Consider the following 25,380-nt stretch of genomic DNA (forward strand, 5'->3'; position numbering starts at 1 on the left):
AAGTCGCACACAGACCAGAACAACAAAAATACATTTAAAACAACATAATAAAGCTCTGTTGCTGAAACAAAGATGCAGGATACAGACACAGGATCGAAACCTTTTAAAACTGATTCTTTGCTAAGTTACCTGTTACATGTAAACACAACACTAGTTTGTCCCTTGAGTTAGGTGCCCTTTATGTGCTGCAGTGATTTATTGGTCAGTTAAATCATTCCCCTGAAAATGTTCAGGAAAAAGGACTGTACTGAAAATGAGAAAAGTTGAAAATGAACCACCAGTCAGTGTCTAAAGAAAAACTTTGACAGACTTATAGAAAGCCTGCAGAACTTTTACTTAAGACCACTTAAAAAAAACTAGCTTGGCTAGCAAGCTGTATCTATAAACTGTATAGGTATAATAGACAGATGTACATATCAGCTAAGTAACAGACTAATAAAATATTCCATCCATCCATTCATTCACGTCCGCTTATCCTTTTCAGGGTCGCTGGAGCCTATCCCAGCTGTCATAGGGCGAGAGGCGGGGTACACCCTGGACAGGTCGCCAGTATGTTGCAGGGCTAACACACAGGGACAGACAACCATTCACACCTAGTGGCAATTTGGATTATCCAATTAACCTATCCCCACAAGCTGCATGTCTTTGGACGGTGGGAGGAAGCCAGAATAACCGGAGGGAACCCACGCAAACACGGGGAGAACATGCAAACTCCACACAGAAAGTCCCCGGCCTGATGGTGGAATTGAACTCAGGACCTTCTTGCTGTGCAGCAACAGTGACTCCACAATAGACTCCAATTTGTTCATGTAAATGGAGAGTCCTCTTCACACACTGAGGTTAATTATGGAGTTCCACAGGGTTCAGTGCTAGGACCAATTCTGTTTACATTATACATGCTTCCCTTAGGCAGTATCATTAGAAGACATAGCATACATTTTCACTGCTATGCAGATGACACCCAGCTCTATCTGTCCATGAAGCCAGATAACACACACCAATGAGTTAAACTGCAGGAATGTCTTAAAGACATAAAGACCTGGATGGCCACTAACTTTCTGCTTCTTAATTCAGATAAAACTGAGGTTATTGTACTCGGCCCTGAAAAGCCTAGAAATATGGTATCTAACCAGATTCTTACTCTGGATGGCATTACCTTGGCCTCCAGTAACGCTGTGAGGAACCTTGGAGTCATTTTTGACCAGGACATGTCCTTCAATGCACATATTAAACAAATATGTAAGACTGCGTTCTTCCATTTGCGCAACATCTCTAAAATTAGAAATATCCTGTCTCAGAGTGACGCTGAAAAACTAGTTCATGCATTTATTACTTCCAGGCTGGACTACTGTAATTCATTATTATCAGGATGTCCAAAAAACTCACTGAAAAGCCTTCAGCTAATCCAAAATGCTGCAGCAAGAGTGCTGACAGGGACTAGAAAGAGAGAGCAGATTTCTCGTGTTTTGGCTTCCCTTCATTGGCTTCCTGTTAAATCCAGAATTGAATTCAAAATCCTGCTCCTCACATACAAGGTCTTAAATAATCAGGCCCCATCTTATCTTAATGACCTTGTAGTACCATATCACCCTATTAGAGCACTTCGCTCTCGCTCTGCAGGCCTACTTGTTGTTCCTAGAGTATTTAAAAGTAGAATGGGAGGGCTAGCCTTCAGGCCCCTCTTCTGTGGAACCAGCTTCCAGTTTGGATTCAGGAGACAGACACTATCTCTACTTTCAAGATTAGGCTTAAAACTTTCCTTTTTGCTAAAGCATATAGTTAGGGCTGGACCAGGTGACCCTGAATCCTCCCTTAGTTATGCTGCAATAGACATAGGCTGCCGGGGGATTCCCATGATGCATTGAGTTTTTCCTTTCCAGTCACCTTTCTCGCTCATTATGTATTAACAGACCTCTCTGCATTGAATCAAATCTGTTATTAACCTCTGTCTCTCTTTCACAGCATGTCTTTATCCTGTCTTCCTTCTCTCACCCCAACCGGTCGCAGCAGATGGCCGCCCCTCCCTGAGCCTGGTTCTGCTGGAGGTTTCTTCCTGTTAAAAGGGAGTTTTTCCTTCCCACTGTTGCCAAAGTGCTTGCTCATAGGGGGTCATATGATTGTTGGGTTTTTCTCTGTATCTATGAAGCACCTTGAGGCGACTTATGTTGTGATTTGGCGCTATATAAATAAAATTGAATTGAATTGAATAGCATAATAAAATGTTAACTTTAATTCACTAAAAATGTAGCAACACTTTATTAGATGGCATGTACCAGACCGCAGGGTAGAATATTAATCGGGTAAGGAATTAAAAATGCTCAGTTCAGTTCAGCGACTCTAAATAGTAGAGACAGACACTCAAGAAATGTTTTTGCTAATCTTTGGATTAGCAAAAACATTTCTTGTATCAGCCACAATGCTGTAAAGTGGAACATTATAACATTGGAGTCTATAGGGCCGAACTTTCATACCCATTGGTCATGGAAAATCCCCTCACTCATATTTTTGAAAGTTAAGTGGCTGCTAGCTTCCTCCTGTTTCCGTAGCAGCTGTAGCAGAAGTGGTGCTCTGAAGATTCACTGTAAGCTTGAAGACCACTAACCAGAGCCTGTAGCAGTGGAGTACTGGTTGATGTACTCAGCCAAGCTCCAGGAAGCTTCAAAGCAGTACAAGGACCACCAGTACCAGCTGCAATCCAAGATGGGGGAGTTAGACTTCATCCATGACATCAGATACTCCCTGAAGAAACTGATGGTTACTGCTCTGTTTTTAGTGTCACAAAGTAGGCTCACCTAATTTATTTAAGAAAGCCCCTGCTACCACTACTGTACATACATTTCAAATACTATCTATTCTAGTGAAAGACAGAACTAATGCCCCCAAAAACTGATTCTGTTCAGATGAACAGATCTATTTTGGAGGATTTACTTACTATCATGCTCATATCATTGAGTATGCATCAAGAGAGAAATAATTAATGCTAGCAGAAAATAAATATTTTGTGTACTTTTACAAAAATCACACAAGATGAATCTTTGAATGTTTGGAGAGCAGAGCAACAGCCATTAGCAATAGCGAACATTATCCTGGTAACTTAAGAAGTAAACAAGACTCAATTAGTACAATATGTGACTTCATCACTTTATCACTGAATCAGCATTTTTATGCAAAATGCTGATTAAAGTCTAAACTAAATGTTCTTATGAAATGAATAGTATTTCATAGCATTATTAGCATGCTGCTTTCTCTGTCTGTTTACTTTGCCCCCTTGGACTGACCAGTGTCCCCAGAAAGACTGCTGGAGCTAGACAGTCTGGCTTAGTGGAGCTTAATTACAGTAGATTTGTTTGGTCAAAATGGTTGGCCGATTTTTAGTTATTTCTTACAGAACAGTTATAGGTTGTGTCTGTACATGAGACCGCTTGTTTTTTTCTAAATCACTTTTCACCCCACTGTGGGAGGGCAGTGGTGTGAAGTTGTCTTGTGAAGCTTTAAATTACTTCAAAGAGTGGAAAAGTGATGAAGTGTTTACACCATGAGGAAAGGGTAAAAGGTGAGCATATCACTTAGGCCTTTGTTTGTTTATCTGCAGGAAGCTGTTTTGGGGGCCACACACGCACACACACACTTTCATTCCCTTCCTGTACTGTATGCGGGCAAGCCAAGTGAGTCCTGAGTGATTGCAGGAAGTCAGGATTGGCCTCTCTGGGGAAGAGAGATAAGAGTCTGGCACAGTGCATGTGTGTGTGCATGTACAAGTGGATTCAGTCTAATGCAAGACCATCTGCACTCAGCTATTGCTAATAACAGACACACCTATAGATACACAACTAAAGCTAGTCAAACAAACCTGTGTGCTCTAGGTTCAGTGTGTTTGAAGTTGTGTTTGAGTGTGTGGTGTGAATATCACTGGTGATTTCCTCTGCTTATATAATCAGACACTCTTTGGGTGGTTGATAAAAAGGGAAATCTCTCTGTGGTGTTGGGGGGCTATCGGTGCAACACCCAAGATAACCTAACAGGGAGGCGAGTAGGACTACATCTCCCAGTACACCTTGGGTTATTTTAGACTCCCCACAGAGCTGCTGGAAAAACATGCCCAAAGTTTGTCTTGGAACAAGTAGAGCAGAGGTGGGGCGATTTGAATTAAATTTGCATGCTATGTCAACCCTGCCTGAGAACTGCAGGGTAAATAATGACTCTGTTGTTTAAACCAGGATCCACACTGGATCCATAAAACTTTGAAAATGCCTTTGACCCAGTTTTACTTTGAAAATCTGGCATGACAGAGACTGAGACTTTTGGAAACTATGATGCAGAATCACTGTGTTTTAGTTACCTTCCTTTTAGATTAGCAAAGCTGCGACACCAAGAGTGCAGTGGGTCAGCAACGATCCTCAGTAGTGGCTCTCTGGTTTATGACAACGGGAAAAGTTACACAGAGAAACAATCTCTCTAGCGGTCTCTCTAGTCTCTATAAAAGAAAAAAAAACTGCTCTCCACCATGTCAACAGCATAATGCTGTAAAGTAAATTTAACAAAATAAATTTGGCAATGAAGGAATTCTTTGTACTATATGTGCAAAGAGTCAAGAGTCTTTATGATAAAATATGACAGATTCAACTTATGATGTAGAGACAAACAGAAATAAAGGGTTATCTACAATACAAGTACAGTTTAAATAAAGACCTATTCACTACATTTCAAATAAAGGCATTTTAGCTGAGTAATTAGTTGTTTTTGTTTTGTTTAAAGCAGCCATAAATTGAATTCTTGATTTACTACTTTACTGTATTCATCCATAGTACCACTGTAGCTCTCTCTGAGCACAAATGTGGTTAGACAGAAAATGTGCAGTTATCTAAAGTAAATCCAGACCATCAGCCACATGTAGCTAAAGGCACACACTTTATTTAGTGTTTGTAAATGTCATCAATATGGTCACCCTGGTTATACTTAAAAAGTGTATCGGGCAGTAATTGAGTCTTTTATCTGTGCTGTCTGTTCATGTGCTTTGTGTCAGTGTATTTCTGGCCCTAAATGTGCTTGCTTGACAGTAGCAAAGATTTTTGTACCAAAGTGTGCTAGTATAACGGCACCAAGGTATTTCTGTCCTTACATCTGGTAGCATGATGGTATATAGCTCATATGGAAATATGCTAGCTAACATATTTCCATGCATAAATGTGGTAGCACGATAAAGAACATAACTACTCAATGTTAAACTTAAATATTTGATAGCGCAAAATAAAGTAAAACCAAAAACAAGCGACACTACTTAATAGTAAGTTATTAAAATATGTTCATATTACTTGATTCCAACTATCAGTTATAGTCTTCGTTCTGCAGGCTGTTAGACATGAATGTATGTGAGTTTGTTAACTGACAACAATACAAGTAACGGAGGGCAAAATTTTTCTTTACACTGGTGTGAACGCACCATTACATGGATGATAGATGGGTGGGATAATAATATGTAACACTTTAGGGTTTTAGGGTGTTTGTTTGGCATCAACAGGTAGCTGTGCTCTACAGCAGTATGCATAGCACCAGCTTTTTCAGGCGCACATTTCATCTGTTCGTGAATGCAACTATCTAATCAGCCAATCACATGGCAGAAAGCAACTGCATTTAGGCAGGTAACCATTTTGAATGTGAAAGAAAGATGATTGACGTGATTGTGAACGTGGCATGGTTTTTGGTGTCAGTTGGGCTGAGCAGCTGACCTGCCCATCAGAAAGTGCTGATCGACTGGGATTTCTCTACACTCCCATTTCTAAGGTTTACAGAGAAAACAGTGACTGACAACAATGTGATGTTAATGTTAGAGGTTTAATAAGAATTGGCAGATTGCTTTGAGCTGATGTGGATGATGTTTTAGTGGCACATTTGGGCCCGTTAGTATTTGAGCGGTATTTAATCGCAGCAGCCTACCTGAGTATTTTTCATTCCCATAAGACCAGAGTGTTCCCGTCTTCCAATGGCTGATTTGACCACGATAATGCACCATGTCACAAAAGCTGAAATCATTCCAAACTGGTTTCTTGAACTTTACAGTGAGTTCACTCCACAGTCACCAGGTCTACATCCAATAGAGCACCTTTGGTGTGTTGTGGTGGTAGGAGATTGGCATCATAGGCGTGCATGCTGACAAATCTGCAGCATCTGCGTGACATGTCAACATGAACCAAAATCTCTGAGGAGTGTTTCCAATACCGTGTTGAATCTACACCATGAAGAGTTCAGGGAGTTTTAAAGGCAAAAGCGTACTAGCAGAGTGTACCTACTAAAGTGTTTGGTGAGTGCATATATGAGCTGAGTTTCTGCAGCTCAGCCGGCTTCACTATTATGTATATTTTGTGCTACAGTTAAATCTGGAGAGAACTCTGTTTTTGTGACACACTCACTAAAAGTTCGAGGAAGTCAGATGGAGGAGGAACTCACGACAGATGGTGTGTTTGTGTGAAAGAGAGAGAGACATGCAAACAGCACGCTTATCTGTGGCTTTGGCACTCACATGAATGAGCTTCTCACCACGTCAGCACTGAGTCACGTTTACTGGCCTCCGTCTGATCAGAGTGACTCACATCAGATTCCTCGTTTCCCGCATGTCTCCTCAGTTCTGCATGTTTTCTGGTGTGTTTGTGGTGATGTAGAGTGCAGATTGTACACATTTGGACAGCAGCAACATTGTTTTGTTGTTCAGTCTCTCCTTCAACACAAAATTTCAAAGGTTGCTGGATACTGCAGCGAGTTTCTTGAACAACTTCCTGACATAATGAATGATCTGTCTTCAAAATGCATTAAATTGTGAATTCCTGTGTTGTTACATTAAATTTTTTTATATTAATGGTTAGCTTAAGTTTCCACTCACATAAGTGTTGTTTCTCAAGCACCACCACTGGATGTTTTTCACAGAAAAAAAATCTGTCGAAACTTACTCAGCCACTAACATTTTGTGGTTGCTAACTTTTGGGGGAGAAAAGTGTAGTCCCTATGGCAGTTAAAGAACACAACTGGTGAATGTCGGGCTGAAATGGCGCAGTTTATCACATTCAACCCCATAATTTTTATTCTTGTACTTTACTAGAGTAGCTTTGCATAATTTATAGTTTAAAATAATCCTTCTTTAGTTCATATCAGGCCTTGATGGAGCTTCTCAGTTCATTCACTGTCTGAAACAAGATATTTCAGCTTCTGACTGTTTAAGAGAACTTCCTGCTGATTGGCTGTCCCTTGGAAAAAAGAGCTGAGATACTCTCTCCTTATGACATCATACAGAGTCGAAAGAAGAAGAAGAAGCTGTTTACAGCAGTTTAAATATGAAGCTTTATCTTGCAGCTGGGACACACTTCGATTGTTTGATAAGAGGATCCACCACAGGAACTCTGTGACTGGAAATAAGAAAAAAAACACAACTTGTTCTGAGGCTGCTTGATTAAAGTAGAAATCATAATTAGGATCATTATGGTCAGTATTATTGATCATAATTATTTATGAAACTAACAATTATCTTGCTGTTATCAGTTATAAGTTAAAAATATCTCTTTTCATGTACATTTTTTATTTAAACTTTAAGAATAATTTGAATGAAAAAGTGTAGAAAAGAGAGAGTTTACATAAAGCCCATCTTACAATTACAACTGGCTTTACCTACTGCTCTGCTTCCACCGTGGGATGTCTGCGAGTGGAGACTGTGATTGAAGAGAGGCCGAAACAGCAGCCGACTCGGGGGGAGTCTGAGAGTAAAGCTAACAAATCTGGGTCTACATCTTCTAGCTTTCACAAGCTGCAGTGAAAGATCCCTGCCACCGCTCCTCCTTCATGGCCCATGCTCCAAGAATTCTGATAGTGTAGCTTGCTGCTGTTGATTCTGTCACTTATTCAATTATTGAATCATCTGCTAACAGGGACTTAGATGAGCTAGACCTAATGCATAATAGTTAACATTTGCCTGACAAAGAGCTAGGCTGGCACGTTGGCTATAAAAGCATTTTTACAGCTCATTCTGTTTACCCAGGTGGCCAAAATAATAGTTACTGTTGCTTTATGATTGTCTGAATCAGTGCACTGGTTTACCGTTCTTTCAGTTTGATAGAAGTACAAAACACAGGCTCCACAGCCTCCTTGTGTAACAAACCATGCGTGTAAGTAGACAAAGTTTATGTTAACTCACTTAACAGAAGTTTGTGTATTTTTCTCTCATTTTTGGCAATTTGATAAACAAAAGTGAGACCAAGCTTAAAAAAACGGATCTAAAATGCTTTTACTACAATCCTGGTGACTTTTCTTATGTGGTAAATACAAAAACATTTTTCTCATCAAACCCCTGTCTTCTCCTTTTGTTTCATTTGTGTACGTGAACATTTTTATGTTTGTTATTGCTTGCCTTCTCATTTTTCCATCTCAGGCAGACACAAAGGACTCGTGGTCTATTTTCCATTGTCTAATTTGTCTTCAGTGCATTTACATAAGAAGGCCAACATCTCTCATTTCCCAGACACATGCACTGTCATATTAATATATGTGCTGCAGTTCAGTCATGCGCGTGCTGTCGATTGGGGGGGTGTCTGGGTTTTTATTTTTTAGACTCAGTCCCGTCACTCCAGCTTACTTCCCTTCAAGGATTAGCACACTGACACACATTACACACCCATGCAAGGCTGAGCTAGTCACTGCTGTGTGTGCATCATATCTAAAGAGCCAGTAGTCCTCTAGCTGCTGCAGCTAGAAGCTCTTTGTGGGATTCTTTCTCAGACATGGATTAGGCTTATTCCTAAACTCCCCTCGCAGATAGCCATGGGGTTTATTTGCTCAGGTTTTGAAACATCTGCTGCCAAGAGAGGTTGCACTGGGAATGAATGTTATGCTAAATTAATTTCAGCACTATGCTTTTCTTCAAGAATGAAATTAAACATTCGAAAGTGTTATTTACTGACAGCAGTGGCTTATCTGACTGCACACACATGTTCCTCACACACTCACTGAAGAAAGGTTCGTCCTTGTGGAGTCACTTCGCTCTCTTGCTCATAGTGCACCTGGTAGTAGCACCTGATCCACTCTCCCTTGGGCACACAAAAAACACACACACACACACACACACACACACACACACACACACACACACACACACACACACACTAAACACACACTAAACACACACACACAAAGGAGAATGTTCCCAAGAGAAAACATAGTCAAACACAAAGGGAGAGGAAAAGAGGAAGAGGCTTGGACAGCATAGAGACTCTGCCACATTCTGCTCACAGTAATGATGATATGCTGAGTGGTTTCCTCATCCATCATGTACCTTTATGCACGCGTGTGTGTGTGTGTGTGTGTGTGTGTGTGTGTGTGTGTGTGTGTGTGTGTTTTTGTGTGTGTGTGTGTGTGTGTGTGTGTGTGTGTGTGTGTGTGTGTGTGTGTGTGTGTGTGTGTGTCTTTCCAGAAAAAACAGAAATCGAAACCATGGAATATGAGACTAACAGTAAAAGAAAAGAAGAAAAAAAGTGGAAATAAAAACAGCCGATGGAGAAAGAGCTGCTCAGACTCAAACTGGCAGCACAAGTTTGGATGGAAATGTGTCATACATATATGTGTGCACATATTTCATAAAGTCTTTTCTTCCATCACGACAGTGTTTGTTGTTGAAATGATTTAGGGCATGCACAGACCCCTGTGGTATTTTTGAATGTCTGTAGTCAATAAGTACAAACTCACTAAGACTGTAAATATGTCCAAAAAGATTTTACTTCAGCAGCTTCACAACGTGATGCAGCTTTGTGAGTCCTGCATGGTGAGGAAAGGGCAGGCAGTCTTCAGTGATGAATGTGAGTTACAGTCATCAGGAAAGGCATAAGGGTGCCCGCTTAGCTGACTACTTGTGCCTTTTATAGCTTAAAGTATAACACAGTTAATAAAGACTGAACTGAAAGTCAATATTTTTTGACTACCTTTATTTTTCTAGCATATCTTTATTTGTCAGCACAAAAGTTTAAAATAAGCCCAATTTTATGGCATTCAGAAGCATTTTTACTGCTTTGCTTACACCATGTGGCTGCTTTGGTTGACAGGTTTGTTCACATGGGCAGTTTTAGATCTGAATGTTTTGAAGAAAAAAAACCATTTTTTGGATCCACTATAAATACTTTCTAATGTGTGTCAGTTAGAATGATTCTTTTCTTCTTCTCCTTCCAAAAAACGTTTTTATTATTACATTTCTGGTTGTATAAGTAGCTTATTACCTATGGTGACTTAATCCTAACAGGGTTCATGTAGGACTGTTAAAAGCAGGAAAATATTTGAAATTTCAACTTTAAATTGTTGATGTAGTGAAGTCTCCCAGCATACATTGGATTTAGATTATATCAGGAAACAGGTAGTGCTGTGTCAGTCATTTGAATTAAATTTGCTTGTCATGTGGATCCCACCTCATAATTGCAGGAAGCCTACATTTCCATTATTAAATAATGTGTGTGTTAAAGATTGTGCAGTTTAAACCTAAGGTTTACCTCCAGTGTAACCCCAACACCCCAACAAAAAGAACTGGACAAAAAGAACTGAAAAACAGTGATGCTCTTTTTTGTTAAGCTTTATATTTGAGTAGCACACCTGTGACACTACGAGTGCAGTTGGTTTACTTTACTGTAACTTAGGGTCGGTAAAAGCAGAAAAAAATGTTAATGGAAGAAAATCAGAATTACAGATGACTTCTTGTGATCACTTGGTAGTTTTGATGTTGTACAGCACACTACAGTTAACCATCCTGGTAAGACAATGACATAGCTTTTATTTTCGTAACACTATTCACCTTATCAGACATCTAGATTTCTTTGCTAATGTTATGCTCACATATTGTGACATAGCGTTCAACCAAAAATCAAACTTCAAATGTATCTATTTTACCTCCAGTCTGTAGTCCTGTTCATCTGTCTGTAATGTTTTGGAGTAATCTCAGCTTTGGAGATGTTAGCTATCTAGGTATCTGGCTTATTGTCATGGTCCTGCGGCCATGACTCAGTGACTTTGTGTTTGTGTTCCTTATTGTTACTATTCTCTTTATTATTCTTGGGCTGTTTTGGGATGGTTTGTGTTTTGGGATTTTAGATACTGGGTTTTGGGTTTGTGCTCCCTCTATTGGTCCCTGGTGTTAGTGTTCCCCTGTCTCGTCAGGTTAATCAGGTCCAGCTGTGTCTCCCACCTGTGTGTGATTTCCCAGTGTCTCTTTGTGTACTTTAGTGTGTGTTTTCCTCTGCTCCTCGTCGCGTCGTCTGTGTTCATACCTGGTGTAATCCCCTGCGTGCTCTCCCTGCTGTTCTCCCTTCATGCTCAGGTTTGCTATTTCTTTGTGTAGTTTCTCCCAGTTAGTTCGTCCTTAGTTCTCCACTTTATGTCTGGTATTGTTAATAAATCACCCTTCATGTCTGAATAAGTGCTGCATTTGAGTCCTCCTTCCACTCTTCACACGGCCGCTGCCCCGAACCGTGACAGTACGACGCGACCACAAGATGGACCCAGCAGCGCTTAATCCGTCCAGGGAGCTACGGGAGACGCTCATCGATGCCACACAGGAGCTGATCGACCTGTGGCTGGAAAGCCCGGGTGGCACGTCCCAGCGCGCTATAGAGAGGCGGCTACAGCGTCTGGTGACCAGTCTCCCATGGCTTCTGGACTCGCTCTGTTCGTGGGAGCAGGAGTTTCTCCTTTTGGACCTTGGACTTCACCCCCCGTCTGCATTTACTTCCGAGCAGCCCGAGGCGGTGAGTGAACGGGATGCATGGGCTTCCCCAGATTCCGGGACTTTGTTTTCTGGGGCTATTCAGAGCGGGATGGGAGACTGTACGGGTCGCTTACCCACCTTCGTGGTAACAGATCCTTCGCAAGTGGGCGTGTACAAACCCTCTATAAAACCGAGAGACTGTTTCTCTGCCGCCCCTTCTGAGCCAGGACTTTATCGCCATTCTCCGGCTCAGTTCTGTGTCCAGCCACAAGCCTCCCAGTCTGTAGCTCAACCGCTAGCCTCCCCAAGGACACAATTACCTGTTCTGCCGCCGCTCCAGTTAGCCACTCAGCCACCACCACCGCTTGCATCACCGCAACCCGTAGTTCAGTTAATGGCTGAGTCACAATTTTCACACTGCTTTTCCACCGCTGTTTCTGAGCAGGGAGAAAAACTGTTTCACTACGGACCTGTTCCTCAAAAGCTGGCAACATTAGAGACTGTTGCTCACTCCGGGGCTTCCCCAGAGGCTGGGTTTCTGCCCTCAGCTTACTCTGGACCCCTGGAGGCCAAGATGCCAGCTGTGAACTGCACCGGGCTGTCACTGCATGAGCAGGGTCAGTGCTCTGCGCAGCTGCAGCCCTCCTTATGTGTGCCGGAGGCCCACGTGCCTACTGGTTTTGTTTCATATGTGCCAGAGGCCCACGTGCCTACTGGTTTTGTTTCATGTGTGCCAGAGGCCCACGTGCCTACTGGTTTTGTTTCATGTGTGCCGGGGGCCCCGGTGCCCACTGGTTCTGCGGCTGTTTTCGCTGGGGGGCCCGAGGAGCCCGTCCAGCCTCCTGTTTCGCCTACTGGGGGGCCCGAGGAGCCCGTCCAGCCTCCTGCTTCGCTAGCTGGGGGGCCCGAGGAGCCCGTCCAGCCTCATGCCACACTGACTGCCACGTCGGCTGGGGGGCCCGAGGATCCCGTCCGGCCACCTGTGGCTGCTTCTCCACCTGTGGCTGCTTCTCCACCTGTGGCTGCAGCGCCGCCTCCTGCAGTATCATCACCTGCAGCGCTACCACCTGCTACTGCCACGCCTCAGCCTGAAGCTTCAGCCTCGCCTGGTTCTGGTCCAGCTTCGTCCTCACCTGGCCCAGCTTCAGCTTCAGCCTCGTCTGGTCCAGCTTCATCCTCACCTGGCCCAGCTTCAGCTACAGCTTCGTCCTCGCCCGGCCCAGCTTCAGCTACAGCTTCTTCATCGCCTGGTCCGGCTTCAGCTACAGCTTCTTCATCGCCTGGTCCGGTTTCATCCACGCCTGGCCCGGTTTCATCCACGCCTGGCCCGGTTTCATCCACGCCTGGCCCAGTTTCATCCACGCCTGGCCCAGTTTCATCCACGCCTGGCCCGGTTTCATCCAATGCCTGGCCCGGCTTCATCCACGCCTGGCCCGGCTTCATCCACGCCTGGCCCGGTTTCATCCACGCCTGGCCCGGCTTCATCCACGCCTGGCCCGGTTTCATCTCCAGCTTCATCCACGCCTGGTCCGGCTTCATCCACGCCTGGCCCGGTTTCATCTCCAGCTTCATCCACGCCTGGTCCAGCTTCGGCTTCGGCTTCAGCATCGCCTGGTCCGGCTTCTGCTTCAGCATCGCCTGGTCCAGCCTTCGTGCCCGCATCCTCGGCCACAGCATCCTCATCTTCACCCACTGCGCCTGGTCCAGCCTCTGCTTCAGCATCCTCATCAGCATCGCCTGGTCCAGCCTCCGCTTCAGCATCCTCATCAGCATCGCCTGGTCCAGCTTCAGCATCCTCATCAGCCTCGTCTGGTCCAGCCTCCGTGTCTGCATCCTTGTCTGGTCCAGCCTCCGTGTCTGCATCCTCGTCTGGTCCAGCCTCCGTGTCTGCACCATCGCCTGCAGCAGCGTCTTCAGCATCCGCACCATCGCCTGCAGCAGCGTCTTCAGCATCCGCACCATCGCCTGCAGCAGCGTCTTCAGCATCCGCATCATCGCCTGCAGCAGCGTCTTCAGCATCTTCGCCCACTGCGGCCCCGGCTTCCGTGCCTTCAGCCTCGCCTGGCCCAGCCTCGTTTGGGTCTGGAGCTAAACGGCCGTTTTCTAGACCACTGGCTAGGCTAGTGGCCAGGCGCCGTCGCCTGACTGGCCGCCGTTGCCTTCCGCACGGCCGGCCCCCGGACCGCCATCGCCTGAGCAGCCGCCGTTGCCTTCCGCACGGCCGGCCCCCGGACCCTCTTCGCCTGAGCGGCCGCCGTTGCCTTCCGCACGGCCGGCCCCCTGAACTTTTTGCGCGCTGTCACGGCCTTCTTCGTGGACGGCCTCCCGAACTCTTTACGCGCCGCCACGGCCTTCTTCGTGGCCGGCCACCTGAACTGTGTTTTGGACTCTGCTCCCCTGTGAGTTTTTTTTTTTTGTGAACATTTGTTTGGGACTCTGGGTCCTCCGTCTTTGGTCTTGGCCCGGTCCCTCCGTCCTGGGCCCCCTGCCGCCCGCCCGGATCTGGTGGTGTGTTTCTGTGGCTGTCGGGGGCCAGCCCTTGAGGGGGGGGTACTGTCATGGTCCTGCAGCCATGACTCAGTGACTTTGTGTTTGTGTTCCTTATTGTTATTATTCTCTTTATTATTCTTGGGCTGTTTTGGGATGGTTTGTGTTTTGGGATTTTAGATACTGGGTTTTGGGTTTGTGCTCCCTCTATTGGTCCCTGGTGTTAGTGTTCCCCTGTCTCGTCAGGTTAATCAGGTCCAGCTGTGTCTCCCACCTGTGTGTGATTTCCCAGTGTCTCTTTGTGTACTTTAGTGTGTGTTTTCCTCTGCTCCTCGTCGCGTCGTCTGTGTTCATACCTGGTGTAATCCCCTGCGTGCTCTCCCTGCTGTTCTCCCTTCATGCTCAGGTTTGCTATTTCTTTGTGTAGTTTCTCCCAGTTAGTTCGTCCTTAGTTCTGTTTGCCATCTCCACTTTATGTCTGGTATTGTTAATAAATCACCCTTCACGTCTGAATAAGTGCTGCATTTGAGTCCTCCTTCCACTCTTCACACGGCCGCTGCCCCGAACCGTGACACTTATTATGAATATAATGGAACTAAAGGGGCATGTGGCTCCACACAGTGTCTAAGTAGCAGTGTTGCTTGTGATCTTCTTGTGATTAAAATATTCCTGCCAATACGGCTGGGCCATATCATACCGTTCACATTAATACCGGTATAATGTTGGGCAACGATAAGAAAATAAAATATCACGATAGAATATGGATAAAACGTGCATGCGCAGTGCTTTTGTTTTACACACATGGCGGAAAAAGCACGGCGGCGGCGATGGAGAATGAGAAGGACGAAAGCGGATCGTTGAATGAAACGGATGAACCAGAGTTGGTTTGTTGTTGGTTTCTAAAACTGCTGCAACTTCAGTGGTGTGGAACTGGTTCAGCTTTCGTCCGTCAGATACACAACAAAGCACTATTTTTGGTAGAGCATGCTAGCGGGCCGTCGTTATTACCGTGTTTTTTGGAAAATACGGCACACTTAAAATCAGTCCTTTGATTTTTCTGAAAATCGACAGCGTCCCTTATAATCCCGTGTGCCTTGTGTATGAATTCTGGTTGTGTTTACTGACCTCAAAACGATTTTATGTACACGGCGCTCGAAAATCTGTCAAATGTTTCAGTACGACTTTGCTAACCTACGAAGCCGCACCGCTTGATGGATTGCCGGAGCATTACGGCTATCGTAGGCGGAGCCTCGCGGGGTGATACGTACTGTGCTTCAACATAATATTACCATATTGTGTGTGTGTATAACCTCTTTAAGTTTTGTGGATATTATACATGGTTATGCTGAGGATATGTCGGCCAATTTCCACTGGAAATGCCTTTTGGTTAAACTGTCAGCGAGGAATTTGCATTTGCACTGTTAAATTTTTATATAACTTTAATGCACATAAAAAACAGCTGCTTGTTTAAGTGAAAATACATTGGTTTTTTTTGTTTTTTTGCACTAATAAAGTTGTGGAGTTGTAAAGTTTTTTGTCTCGTGTCAATTATATCGTCAGTTATATCATTATTGCAAATTTTCAAATGTATATCGTGATATATATTTTTGGTCTTATATTTGGACTTATGGTTGTCAGACATATCCAGTAAAAAGAAAACACGATAATGATAAATCATATAGAAACCTTATGCCATATGTCGTATTTCGAACTGGAATAAGCCAGCAGTAACATGACAGAAATTAGTGTGTGTGTAAAAGCCTAATTAATATGCACTGTTGCTGACACGAGTCACACTGGTAGTTTAATAAAGCTGAATGAGAGTACAGTTATTAAATTGCTGTGCTGTGAAAACATCAGTTTCCCAGTGGAAACTATATCTATGCTGCTGTTATCAGCAATGGTCAACAGAGGGGGCCAGAGGTCAGTGCTTCCTTAAACTGTTTAAACTGTAAACCCCTGGTGTGGTTTCAGTGCCAGTCCTAAAACTATTCAGTGCATGTTGTACATGGATTTTTTTCAGAGTGTAAATCCTGAAGCAGAGACATTTTCTTAGTAAAACAGTGAGGAAGCAATGCCACTGCGACTCGGGCTTCCTGTGTTATTTAAACGTCCCTCTTGCCATGTAGGCTCTCTCACACAAGACACAATTTGGTTTTGTTATGTAGCAATACTTTGAACCAACTGAGATTAACCCTGTGAGGTCTAAGTCAGCATTGGGTTCCCTAACTGTAACCCTAACTCTATGCTATCAGGAAATATAACTTTTGTTTTTATTTGCATTATTCTCCCACATTTTGGAAATCAGGGAACAAAGAAAATAATCCCTCTAACTGACATCACAAACTATTTAAATTTTTTACAAGGAAGTACATTTACTTTCCTCCACTCCACTTATTCATAGTACCGCATTTGTTTCTGTTTGCAGAGGTATTTGCCTAAAAACCGAACAGTATGTAGCTCGACGTAGATCACGCTCTGTGTAGATTGAGTGCTGATTGGAAGAAAAGTGAGCTGGAACAGGAAAGGGATCACCAGCAGAGTTCAGAACACAGGGAGAGCGAAAAGGCACGAGGCATGAGCTAAAATTGACAGCAGCACCGTGCACCACGCTTTGGCGTCATTTTGCCTTGGATACTCTCAATTTTTGAAACCAGCATGGCCAGTGTGGTCAGGTTAAAGATGTGCATGTACAATTGCACCTGTATTTACCATTAATGATATATCAGTATAAGAGCTCAGAGATTCCCAGATTATACAGAGAGAAAAACAGCAGCATCTTGAAAAGATGAGTTTTTCAGAGTTTTTTCGGAGTGGCGATAATGTCATTCAGGAGAAGACCGACGGGATTCCAGCTTCCCCCCACATTGATAGTGCAAACAACACTGTGTCGTCTGATGAAGTTACAGCTGGAACACAACAAAACTAATGCAGCGCGTATTCGCTACCACATGGCTAACCCCAAATCTGAAGTCAGCACTAAAACACATCTTTTGTTCCCAGATGTCAGGTACCCATACGTGTAATCAAATCAGTGCCCTTGAAATGTAGAGTACATCTTCTTTATCTTCTTACCCCTCTGAGATCTAAGAAGTAGGTGGTAGCCCTAACCTATCCCTATATTTTGGAAAAATATAGTTAGAATGAATAAATTTTTTTTCCCTGCTGACTTAGGCGAACAGTTTAATAAAACACAAATGAGGTATTCATTAGATTGCCCAAGGTCGGTTAGGGTTTGACAGCTTAGACGTCACAAGGTTAAAGATGTGCATTTGCCATCTTCAGTTTTAGGATATATGTCAGAAATCTGTTTTTTAAATCAAACTATCTTTCAATTGAATAGTTTCACATATTTGTCCTGAGTGTCTTTCACGTTAAGTTAAAGTTGTGTAAAGTCTCATGGAGTTGCTTATTTGCTCAAAATCAATAACCTCACACTGACACAGTGACCCACATCTGAAGTTCTGTAGCCTTCATACGGCACAGATAAACCAGAGAAGCATACACCACCAGGCAAAAAGGGTTACATCAATATGAATTATCATTAGGGGATTGCTTAGCAACTGCAGATGGTTGCCTAGCAACAGCATTGCCAGGCAGCAGTATGGGTGTGTTCAAAAGTCACACTGTAGTAAAGCAAAAGAGCAAAGAAGGGAAATGTTGTGTGATGTGTGATTCTGTGTAGAATCAACTCTTAAATGTAATACAGCTTTTTAGTTTTCCATGGATAGACCCCACCTCCACCATCTTGGACTGCAGCTGCTGACAGTGGTCCTTGTTCAGCTTTGGAAATGTGCTCTGAAAAGACTGAATTCCCAACTAAAACTTGGAGGCTGGAGAGTAGAAAAAGGATTTTAGTCCGCAGCTACAGTCGTAGACAGTGGTCATAAAGGTTCATAGAGGGTGCACCACACACAACCCTCTGCTAACACCAAAAGTGGGTTGGTGAGCTTATTGCTATAACACTAGCTAACTGGTCATGGTATATCTGTAACATACTTCTGGTTATTTCAGCACGTGTTTAGACCCCATTATGAGCAAATGACTGATTAGAATGAAGTTCTGAGCTCATATATGTTTAGCTGTGGGTCAGGAGGTAGAGCATACAGCTCCTTTGGTTTGTATATTTAAGTATCTTTAGGCGAGATGCTGAACCCCAAGTTGCCCCTGATGTATCCATTGGTCTGTGAATTCTCCAGGGGAATGTGTGAATGTTAACTCTATAATGCCATTTGTATCATATTTCCTACATTAGTTTCTGAGACCTCTATCTCATGAACATGATCAATACTTGCCATAATTTCAAAATGTTATGGACAAAACTCTTTTTTGTCTAAAATTAACATTGTTGTTAACAAAAAGTTGCCAAAAATGCCCAATGTATCAAATGCCATATAAAAAATATATAATAAATATTAGTGCTGTCAGCGTTAACGGGTTAACGCAGGCTGATCTGCATTAACGCGTTAAAACGGGCTAATTCGCGTTAATGAGTTAACGCAGATCAATCCATGTAAGGGGTTACTCAGCATCCAGCGTTAATGCAGCTTAAACATGTTAACGCCATCATCACGACTAATGCGATGAACAATTAACCCGTCTGGAGCGCAGACTGACTCAAAATCCCTGAAATGACTCTGCTAACGCATTTCAGGAAGTTTGTCCAACGTGTGTCCATTCTGCGCTCCAGATGGGTTGAGCCCTTTAAAAATTGTAATCGTGTTAATCGTGATGACAGCATTAATGCGTTAACACTGACAGCACTAATAAATATATAATAAAGATATACCATAAACAACATGCTATAGCAAATATATACATGCTATAGCATTTTGTTATAAGGTTTATTAAACATCTCAGTTCCAAAAAAACAGAATTTTCTGGCTGTTTTTTGATGGGTTGGGTCTTACGGGGTTAAGTCAAAATTGATAGTATGAATGTATGTGAATGAGGCATGTAGTAAGAAACTGAGTAATCAAACAGAAAAGAACGGGGCTGTGTAAGTAACAGTCCATTTATGTATGTATTAAAGCATCGCAGCGGTATGACGCCTTTGCTAGCTTCACGGAGCTTTCAACTGGATGTGATGAATCAACACATCTGACAAAAAAATGATGAGCTTAAATCCTCCCTTACTTTGCTGCAAAAGGTCTAGGCTGTTGGAGGATTCCCATGATGCACTGAGGCTATGACCACACTAGCCCGAAAACGCCGTCTCAGTGTGGACGGGAGGCCAAAACGGAGAGAAAACGATGCATTTTCAAACGAAAAGTGTGGACGTAGCCTGAGTGTTTCACTCACTATGTGTTTATACACCTCGTGTTATTATTAATCTCTGGTTCTCTTCCACAGCATTTCTTTGTCCTGTCTTCATCCACTCTTCCCTAGCCGATCACGGCAGACAGCCGCCCCTCCCTGAGGGTGGTTCTCCATGAGCCTTCTTCCTGTTAAAAGCCACCAAAGTTCTTCTAGAAACAAGTCATGCTCCTTTTTATAATGCCAGAATAAATGGAAATCTGATTCATCTTCTACCTGACAGAACCTATATAATGCACATAATCCTATAACAGATGTATTTCCTTATCCTTTTATTAGTCCTCCGTGCTTATCACTGATGCAATGCACAACAACAGAATTCTTACATATATTTCTATTCAGGATTCTCAGGCATTCAGGAGTGCCACGTCTCCTCCCTGTTTTCTGTTTCTGCCACCCAAGCTACATAAGTGTCCTTTCAGATACTCTGGGGACCTGCTGCTATTGATGTTATAGCACTATAGCAGTATACTGAGTTCGGTCAGAGACATTTACACAAGGAAATGACATTCACTGCAGATGATTAAACTGTTAGAGCAATGAGATTCTGTTAAGGAACACATATGGATCATAACATGACTGGACATAAGGAGTCAGCTGGAAAAGGAAGTGATTAGTTCTAATGGTTTACTGACACACTCTCTCTCTGTCTCCATCTCTGTAGGAGTGTTGACAGGAAGTGTGCTCATGTGTGTTTGCTGACATCGTGAGCAATCATGTTCCGGAACAGCCTGAAGATGCTACTGGGCGGCAAAGGTCGCAAGAACAATACCAGTGGTCAGTAAATTCATATTATATGTGTTTTTCACCCGTCGTTTTGTGCTCCGACCAGAAGCTGTGCCTCTAGTCTGTGTGTTTCAATGAAGCCATGTCATGGATGTGTAAATAGATAGATATGTTAATGCTATATTACACAAAATATTTTCGTCTAATATTGTTGTAAAACACGCAGATCATGGGTGGCTGTTTGTTTGGGCACATACAGATGAGTTCTTCTTATGTACACCACTGTTTCATGCAGCAGTGTCTCTCTCTTGCTCTTTGTCACTTTTCCAATAGGTAACACGGACTCAGAGGCATCAGAAGTCAGGATGATCGAAGGATTCACTCGTTCACTCCCCTCCTCTCCTCTCCTTAACCTTCGCCTGGGCAAGAGACCTGGTAGGACTGTCTATTTATCTCAGTGCGTGCTCAATGAAAGGTTTCTCCCACTGAAAACGTTACGTCCAGATGAACAGAATCAACCTTTTGGGGCTGTCTGTGTAGCTCAGTATGTTGGTCGATCACTCATGTTTAGTATTTGATTGTGTGACGTAGGGCTGGGCCATATTATACCGTTCACGGTAATACCGGTATAATGTTAGGCAACGATAGGAAAATGAAATATGGCGATAGAATGGGAGTAAAACGCGCATGCGCAGTGCCTTTGTTTTCATACGCACATGGCCGATTGTTGAGTGAAACTGATGAACCAGAATTGGTTTGTAAAAATGGTGCAACTTCCGTGATGTGGAACTGGTTTGGTGTTTGTCCGTCAGATACACAACAAAGCACATTTTTTTGCAGAACATGCAAGCGGCCGTTGTTATTGTCGTATTTGTCGGACTAAGATGCTCTTAAATCTGGGAGTAATCTGGGTCCTAAACTCCGTATGTTTCAGGTCAAACAACACTGCAGCATCACTTAGAGTTAAAAACTGTCTAAATTCTTTCATCTTTAATAAAACGATCAGCATTGCTGCTTTACCAGGTGTAACTATAAAGTTTAACTTCCAGGCATCCATGAAAACAAAAGTTATTACATTTAACGGAGTTAGAAGTTAGCAGGAAGCTAGCGGAAGTTAGCTCGCTAGTTTCGCTAGTTACCTAAGCATGATATTGCATGTTCTGACTGAGAGATTTCTGAAAAAAATCAAACGTACAGCTCTGCTATCACTTCCAACATAAATGAAGACAGGAAACTAAACAGCAGTGAAGTTTGTAGGGTTACTGAAGTTGGGTTAGCTGCTATATAATGATGTGCTATGTGATCGCTAGCGACACAGCTATGTTAGCATAACATAAACAGTGAAGCTGGAGGACGAACACTAACACTTTTCCACTTATAAAAGTTAACGTGAAGGTTCTTTATGGTTAGAGACAAATGCAATCGCATGGCAGGATGCTGTAAACGGACCAAACTTCAGTCAGGAGAACAACTGAGATAATCCATCCACAATACGAGGTTAGTCATTAATATACTGCAACAACATGGGAATAGAGCAGCTGCCAGAGAATTCAACATTAATGAATCAATGTTACAGAAGTGGAGGAAGCAAGAAGAATGAGTTTAGTAAAGTTTGATTTATCTGACTGCTTTGTTTCGCTTAATGTGCCTTATAATCCCGTGCACCTTATGGTCCGAAAAATACGTACTGCACACTGCAGTTTAATGTTGCAAAGCACCTCTTTTTAACTTCAGTGGATATTATACATGGTTATGCTCAGGATATGTCAGCCCATTTCTACTGGAAATGCCTTTTGGTTAAACTGTCAGCAAGGAATTTGCATTTGCACTGTTACATTTTTATAAAGCTTTAATGTACATAAAAACCAGCTTCTTGTTTAAGTGAAAATAAATGGAAGGTTGTCTTTTTGCGCTAGTAATGTTGTGGAGTTGTATTTTGTCTCGCATCAATTATATCGTCGGTTATATCGTTATCGCAAATTTTCAAATATATATCATGATAAATATTTTTGGCCATATCGCCCTGCTCTAGTGTGACGTTTATGTGGTCTTATAAAAACAACAAGTAGTGCTGGAAATATGTGTGCAAATATTAGTCACAGTATCTGTGTATATATTTCTGCATCTTATTAATAGAACGTGATTGTAATTATTTGTTGACATTTTTATTTGCATTTAAAACGGTTGATAAAAAATATTTTTGTTGATATGGCATAGGACTCAGAAATAACTACCAGTAGTGATGGCTACTGTGATATTTTAAAACCAAAACTTTAAATTGTCTTTAAATATAATATATAAACTGTACTGCACTCCTTCCTTGATTTTCTTTGTTCCTGTGGCTTCTTCTCCCCGTAAATGCACTGATCCAATTCCTTTCCTGTTCTGATCCAATGTACATACCTTGATTTTATTTTACCTTACTAATGTGATACTCATGTTAACCATCTGAGGTCTAAATAATGCTGGGAGTTAACCCTAACCTGTACATTTTGACCTGGGAGCACAGTTTTTGAAAAGAACAGAAACATCATGTTCTGAAAGCACAGGATTAGGGCAAACTCATCAATGATAACGACTTAGACCAAAAAGGGTTAATACCTGCAGTGTTTCATTCATTAGTAACCAAGTGTCCACTGTCAGAGCCACAGCCCTGGTTCTTTTTAATGGACAAGACCTACTTTTTTATGTTGTAACCCAATGAAAATATGAACACACTGGTAGGATATACAAATATTTATAAATCTGCCCTTAAATCTTACATCAGAGCTGTACTTCCTGAACATGTTTATGATGTTATCAGTATCAGCGTCACTGAGTGATAGTCGAAGGACTTGGAAAGAAAAGCAGCTGGACTTCTTTAAAAAGTTGTGCCAATTGATCTCAATGGGTCACATGATTGGTGAGGGAAGGTCTCACAACGGTTTCACTCGAAACCTCTGCTGATAATGACCCATACCCTTTTTCACACCTTGGCTTACATCATAGGCGTCAAACTCCAGGCCTCGAGGGCCGGTGTCCTGCAGGTCTTAGATGTGCCCTTGATCCAACACAGCTGATTTAAATGGCTAAACATGTCTTGAAGTTCTCCAGAGGCCTGGTAATGAACTAATCATTTGATTCAGGTGTGTTGACCCAGCTTGAGATCTAGTCGCTTTTCTTTTTTTCAAGCTCCATCCATGACCTGGATGACTGAACCTGCACAGACACACTGAGTGATAGGTATGTTTACATTCACAGGTGCACTAGAAGCAAGAATAACTACCAGACAATTCTGCATGCCTTTAGTTGTTTAAAATAACAAAAATGCCAACAAATAGTCTCAATTCATACCTCATAATGCCGCTCACTACATGATATTGTAGATTTTAGATACTAACTCACCACGCTAAATGCCATCTTATCCCCCAGCTTGTGTTAGCTTGTTTAACTGCTACAGTGCTGCTGGTGCCACCACTTAGTACAGGACGAAGCTGTAAGTCTTGGGGGGTTGTTGTATTTGTGAACCACACACAGGGAAAATACTTCAAAAAATCTTAACTCACATTATACTAGATTACTTCATCGTTTCGTAGCTAGTAGTTAATGTTTGCTAACTTCAGTTAGCTTACCCTTTGCTTTTCCCGTTGCTGTAAAGTGAGCCTATATAAAAAATAACCAACCAAAACACTATGTCAGCTCTTTCTCACTAGTATTTTAGTAGTTCATTTTTACTTACCATCAACTTCTAGAAATCCATACCTGGAGTAATGTTTATAAGGCAAAACTAAAATAGTTTCTAGAGGGTGAAGCTCAACTCCTTCGAAGAAAAAGTCCTTCAAGAATAAATGAAAGGTACAAGACTAAAATACATTTGTGTGAGAGATGTAATAAACATGTTGGATATACATGTATACATATGAAATGCATCCTTGCAAATTCAAGAAACCTGCCCGTTGTTGTGAAGCGTCGACTCACGTTTATCATGTGAGTACACTTATACAGTGGAAACCCACAAATGTTTGCCAAAGGGGGAGAAGGAGGACAACCAGTTAGTGTAACATATTGTCAGGATTTCAGGAAAGTCCGTATGGCTGTTAATGCAAAGTTAAATCATAACCCTCCAGCTGCACACAGACAATGGCAGTAAGCTGGGGAATCCTTCTGGAACAGTCTGAGCTGATAAGCTCTGTCATTAAGCGAACGTTTCAATGAAGATGAAACATTGTCAACTGACAACATATTCATATCTGTCTGTGTCGTTTCATCAGTTGATCTTTGCAAATGCTTTGCTGCTTAAAACGTCATGTTTGGTGTGAAACATGCTGAAACAACAGGATTCAAGCTGCTGGGAGGGTCTGTGTCCTCTTCTGTGTGCATAATGAATCTATATCATAAGAAATCTATACGCGCAATTTATGCAAATCTTCTTGTAACCATGGTAACACAAGCCTGTTCCTCATTAAGGCACTCGAAGGCAGTTAAAACTGCAGACTGTTTGTGTCATCTGCGCACTATGTGTTTTCTTCCTCCCTCAGACACACAAACACACACACACACACAGAGCTGTGACCTGTTACACAGCGTATGGTAGCAGATGGGGGTGGGTTGGCCTTTGACCCTGTATTTGATCGTCCCACTGTGCCTGAGTGAGAGAGAAAACACTGAAATATTACACCCAGCCCCCTGCCAAGCTCTCCAATCCTCTCCTCACCTAAACTCTTCTCCCGCTGCTCCTCTTCCTCCTCCTCGGGGCTGATTTGACACACTTGTCTTAAACATTACCATGTGGAGTTTATCTCTCTGCCCTTTATAAAGTACGGCACTAAAGAAGGGAGACTTCTTTAGTTATTGCACAACGTCTACACACACAAACACAGACAATCTCAGATTTGGCTTATTTCTCTTAACCCTTTTTTTTTTCTTCCCATTGTGTTTTTCCCCCTGTGCTTATACTCTTTTTCACCACCCCGGCATATCCCTGTCCTTTGTTTTGTCCTGCTCCTTTCCGTGACTTCTACACATCATTAGTTGCTGACATGGATCCACAGTTTGAAAAGACACAAATACCTTTGAGGTTGTGTCAGGAACAAGCAACACAGAGAGTTGTTGCCTGTACTGATCTCAGATAGAGGCAGTGTGCAAAGTATGTT

General features: G+C 42.6%; 1 protein-coding gene across 1 annotated transcript in view; it reads left to right on the plus strand.

Moving 5' to 3' along the window:
* Nucleotides 1-25,380, plus strand: part of tanc2a (tetratricopeptide repeat, ankyrin repeat and coiled-coil containing 2a) — a 59,854-nt gene that overhangs the window by 4,883 nt on the left and 29,591 nt on the right. Inside the window, exons 2-3 of the mRNA XM_026165963.2 lie at nucleotides 20,187-20,299; nucleotides 20,582-20,683. Coding sequence (XP_026021748.1) covers nucleotides 20,239-20,299; nucleotides 20,582-20,683 — 163 coding nt within the window. The 5' untranslated portion in view covers nucleotides 20,187-20,238. The remainder of the gene's footprint in view (nucleotides 1-20,186; nucleotides 20,300-20,581; nucleotides 20,684-25,380) is intronic.

The sequence above is a fragment of the Astatotilapia calliptera genome, chromosome 4, assembly GCF_964374335.1.
Source record: "Astatotilapia calliptera chromosome 4, fAstCal68.1, whole genome shotgun sequence".
Taxonomy (NCBI): domain Eukaryota; kingdom Metazoa; phylum Chordata; class Actinopteri; order Cichliformes; family Cichlidae; genus Astatotilapia; species Astatotilapia calliptera.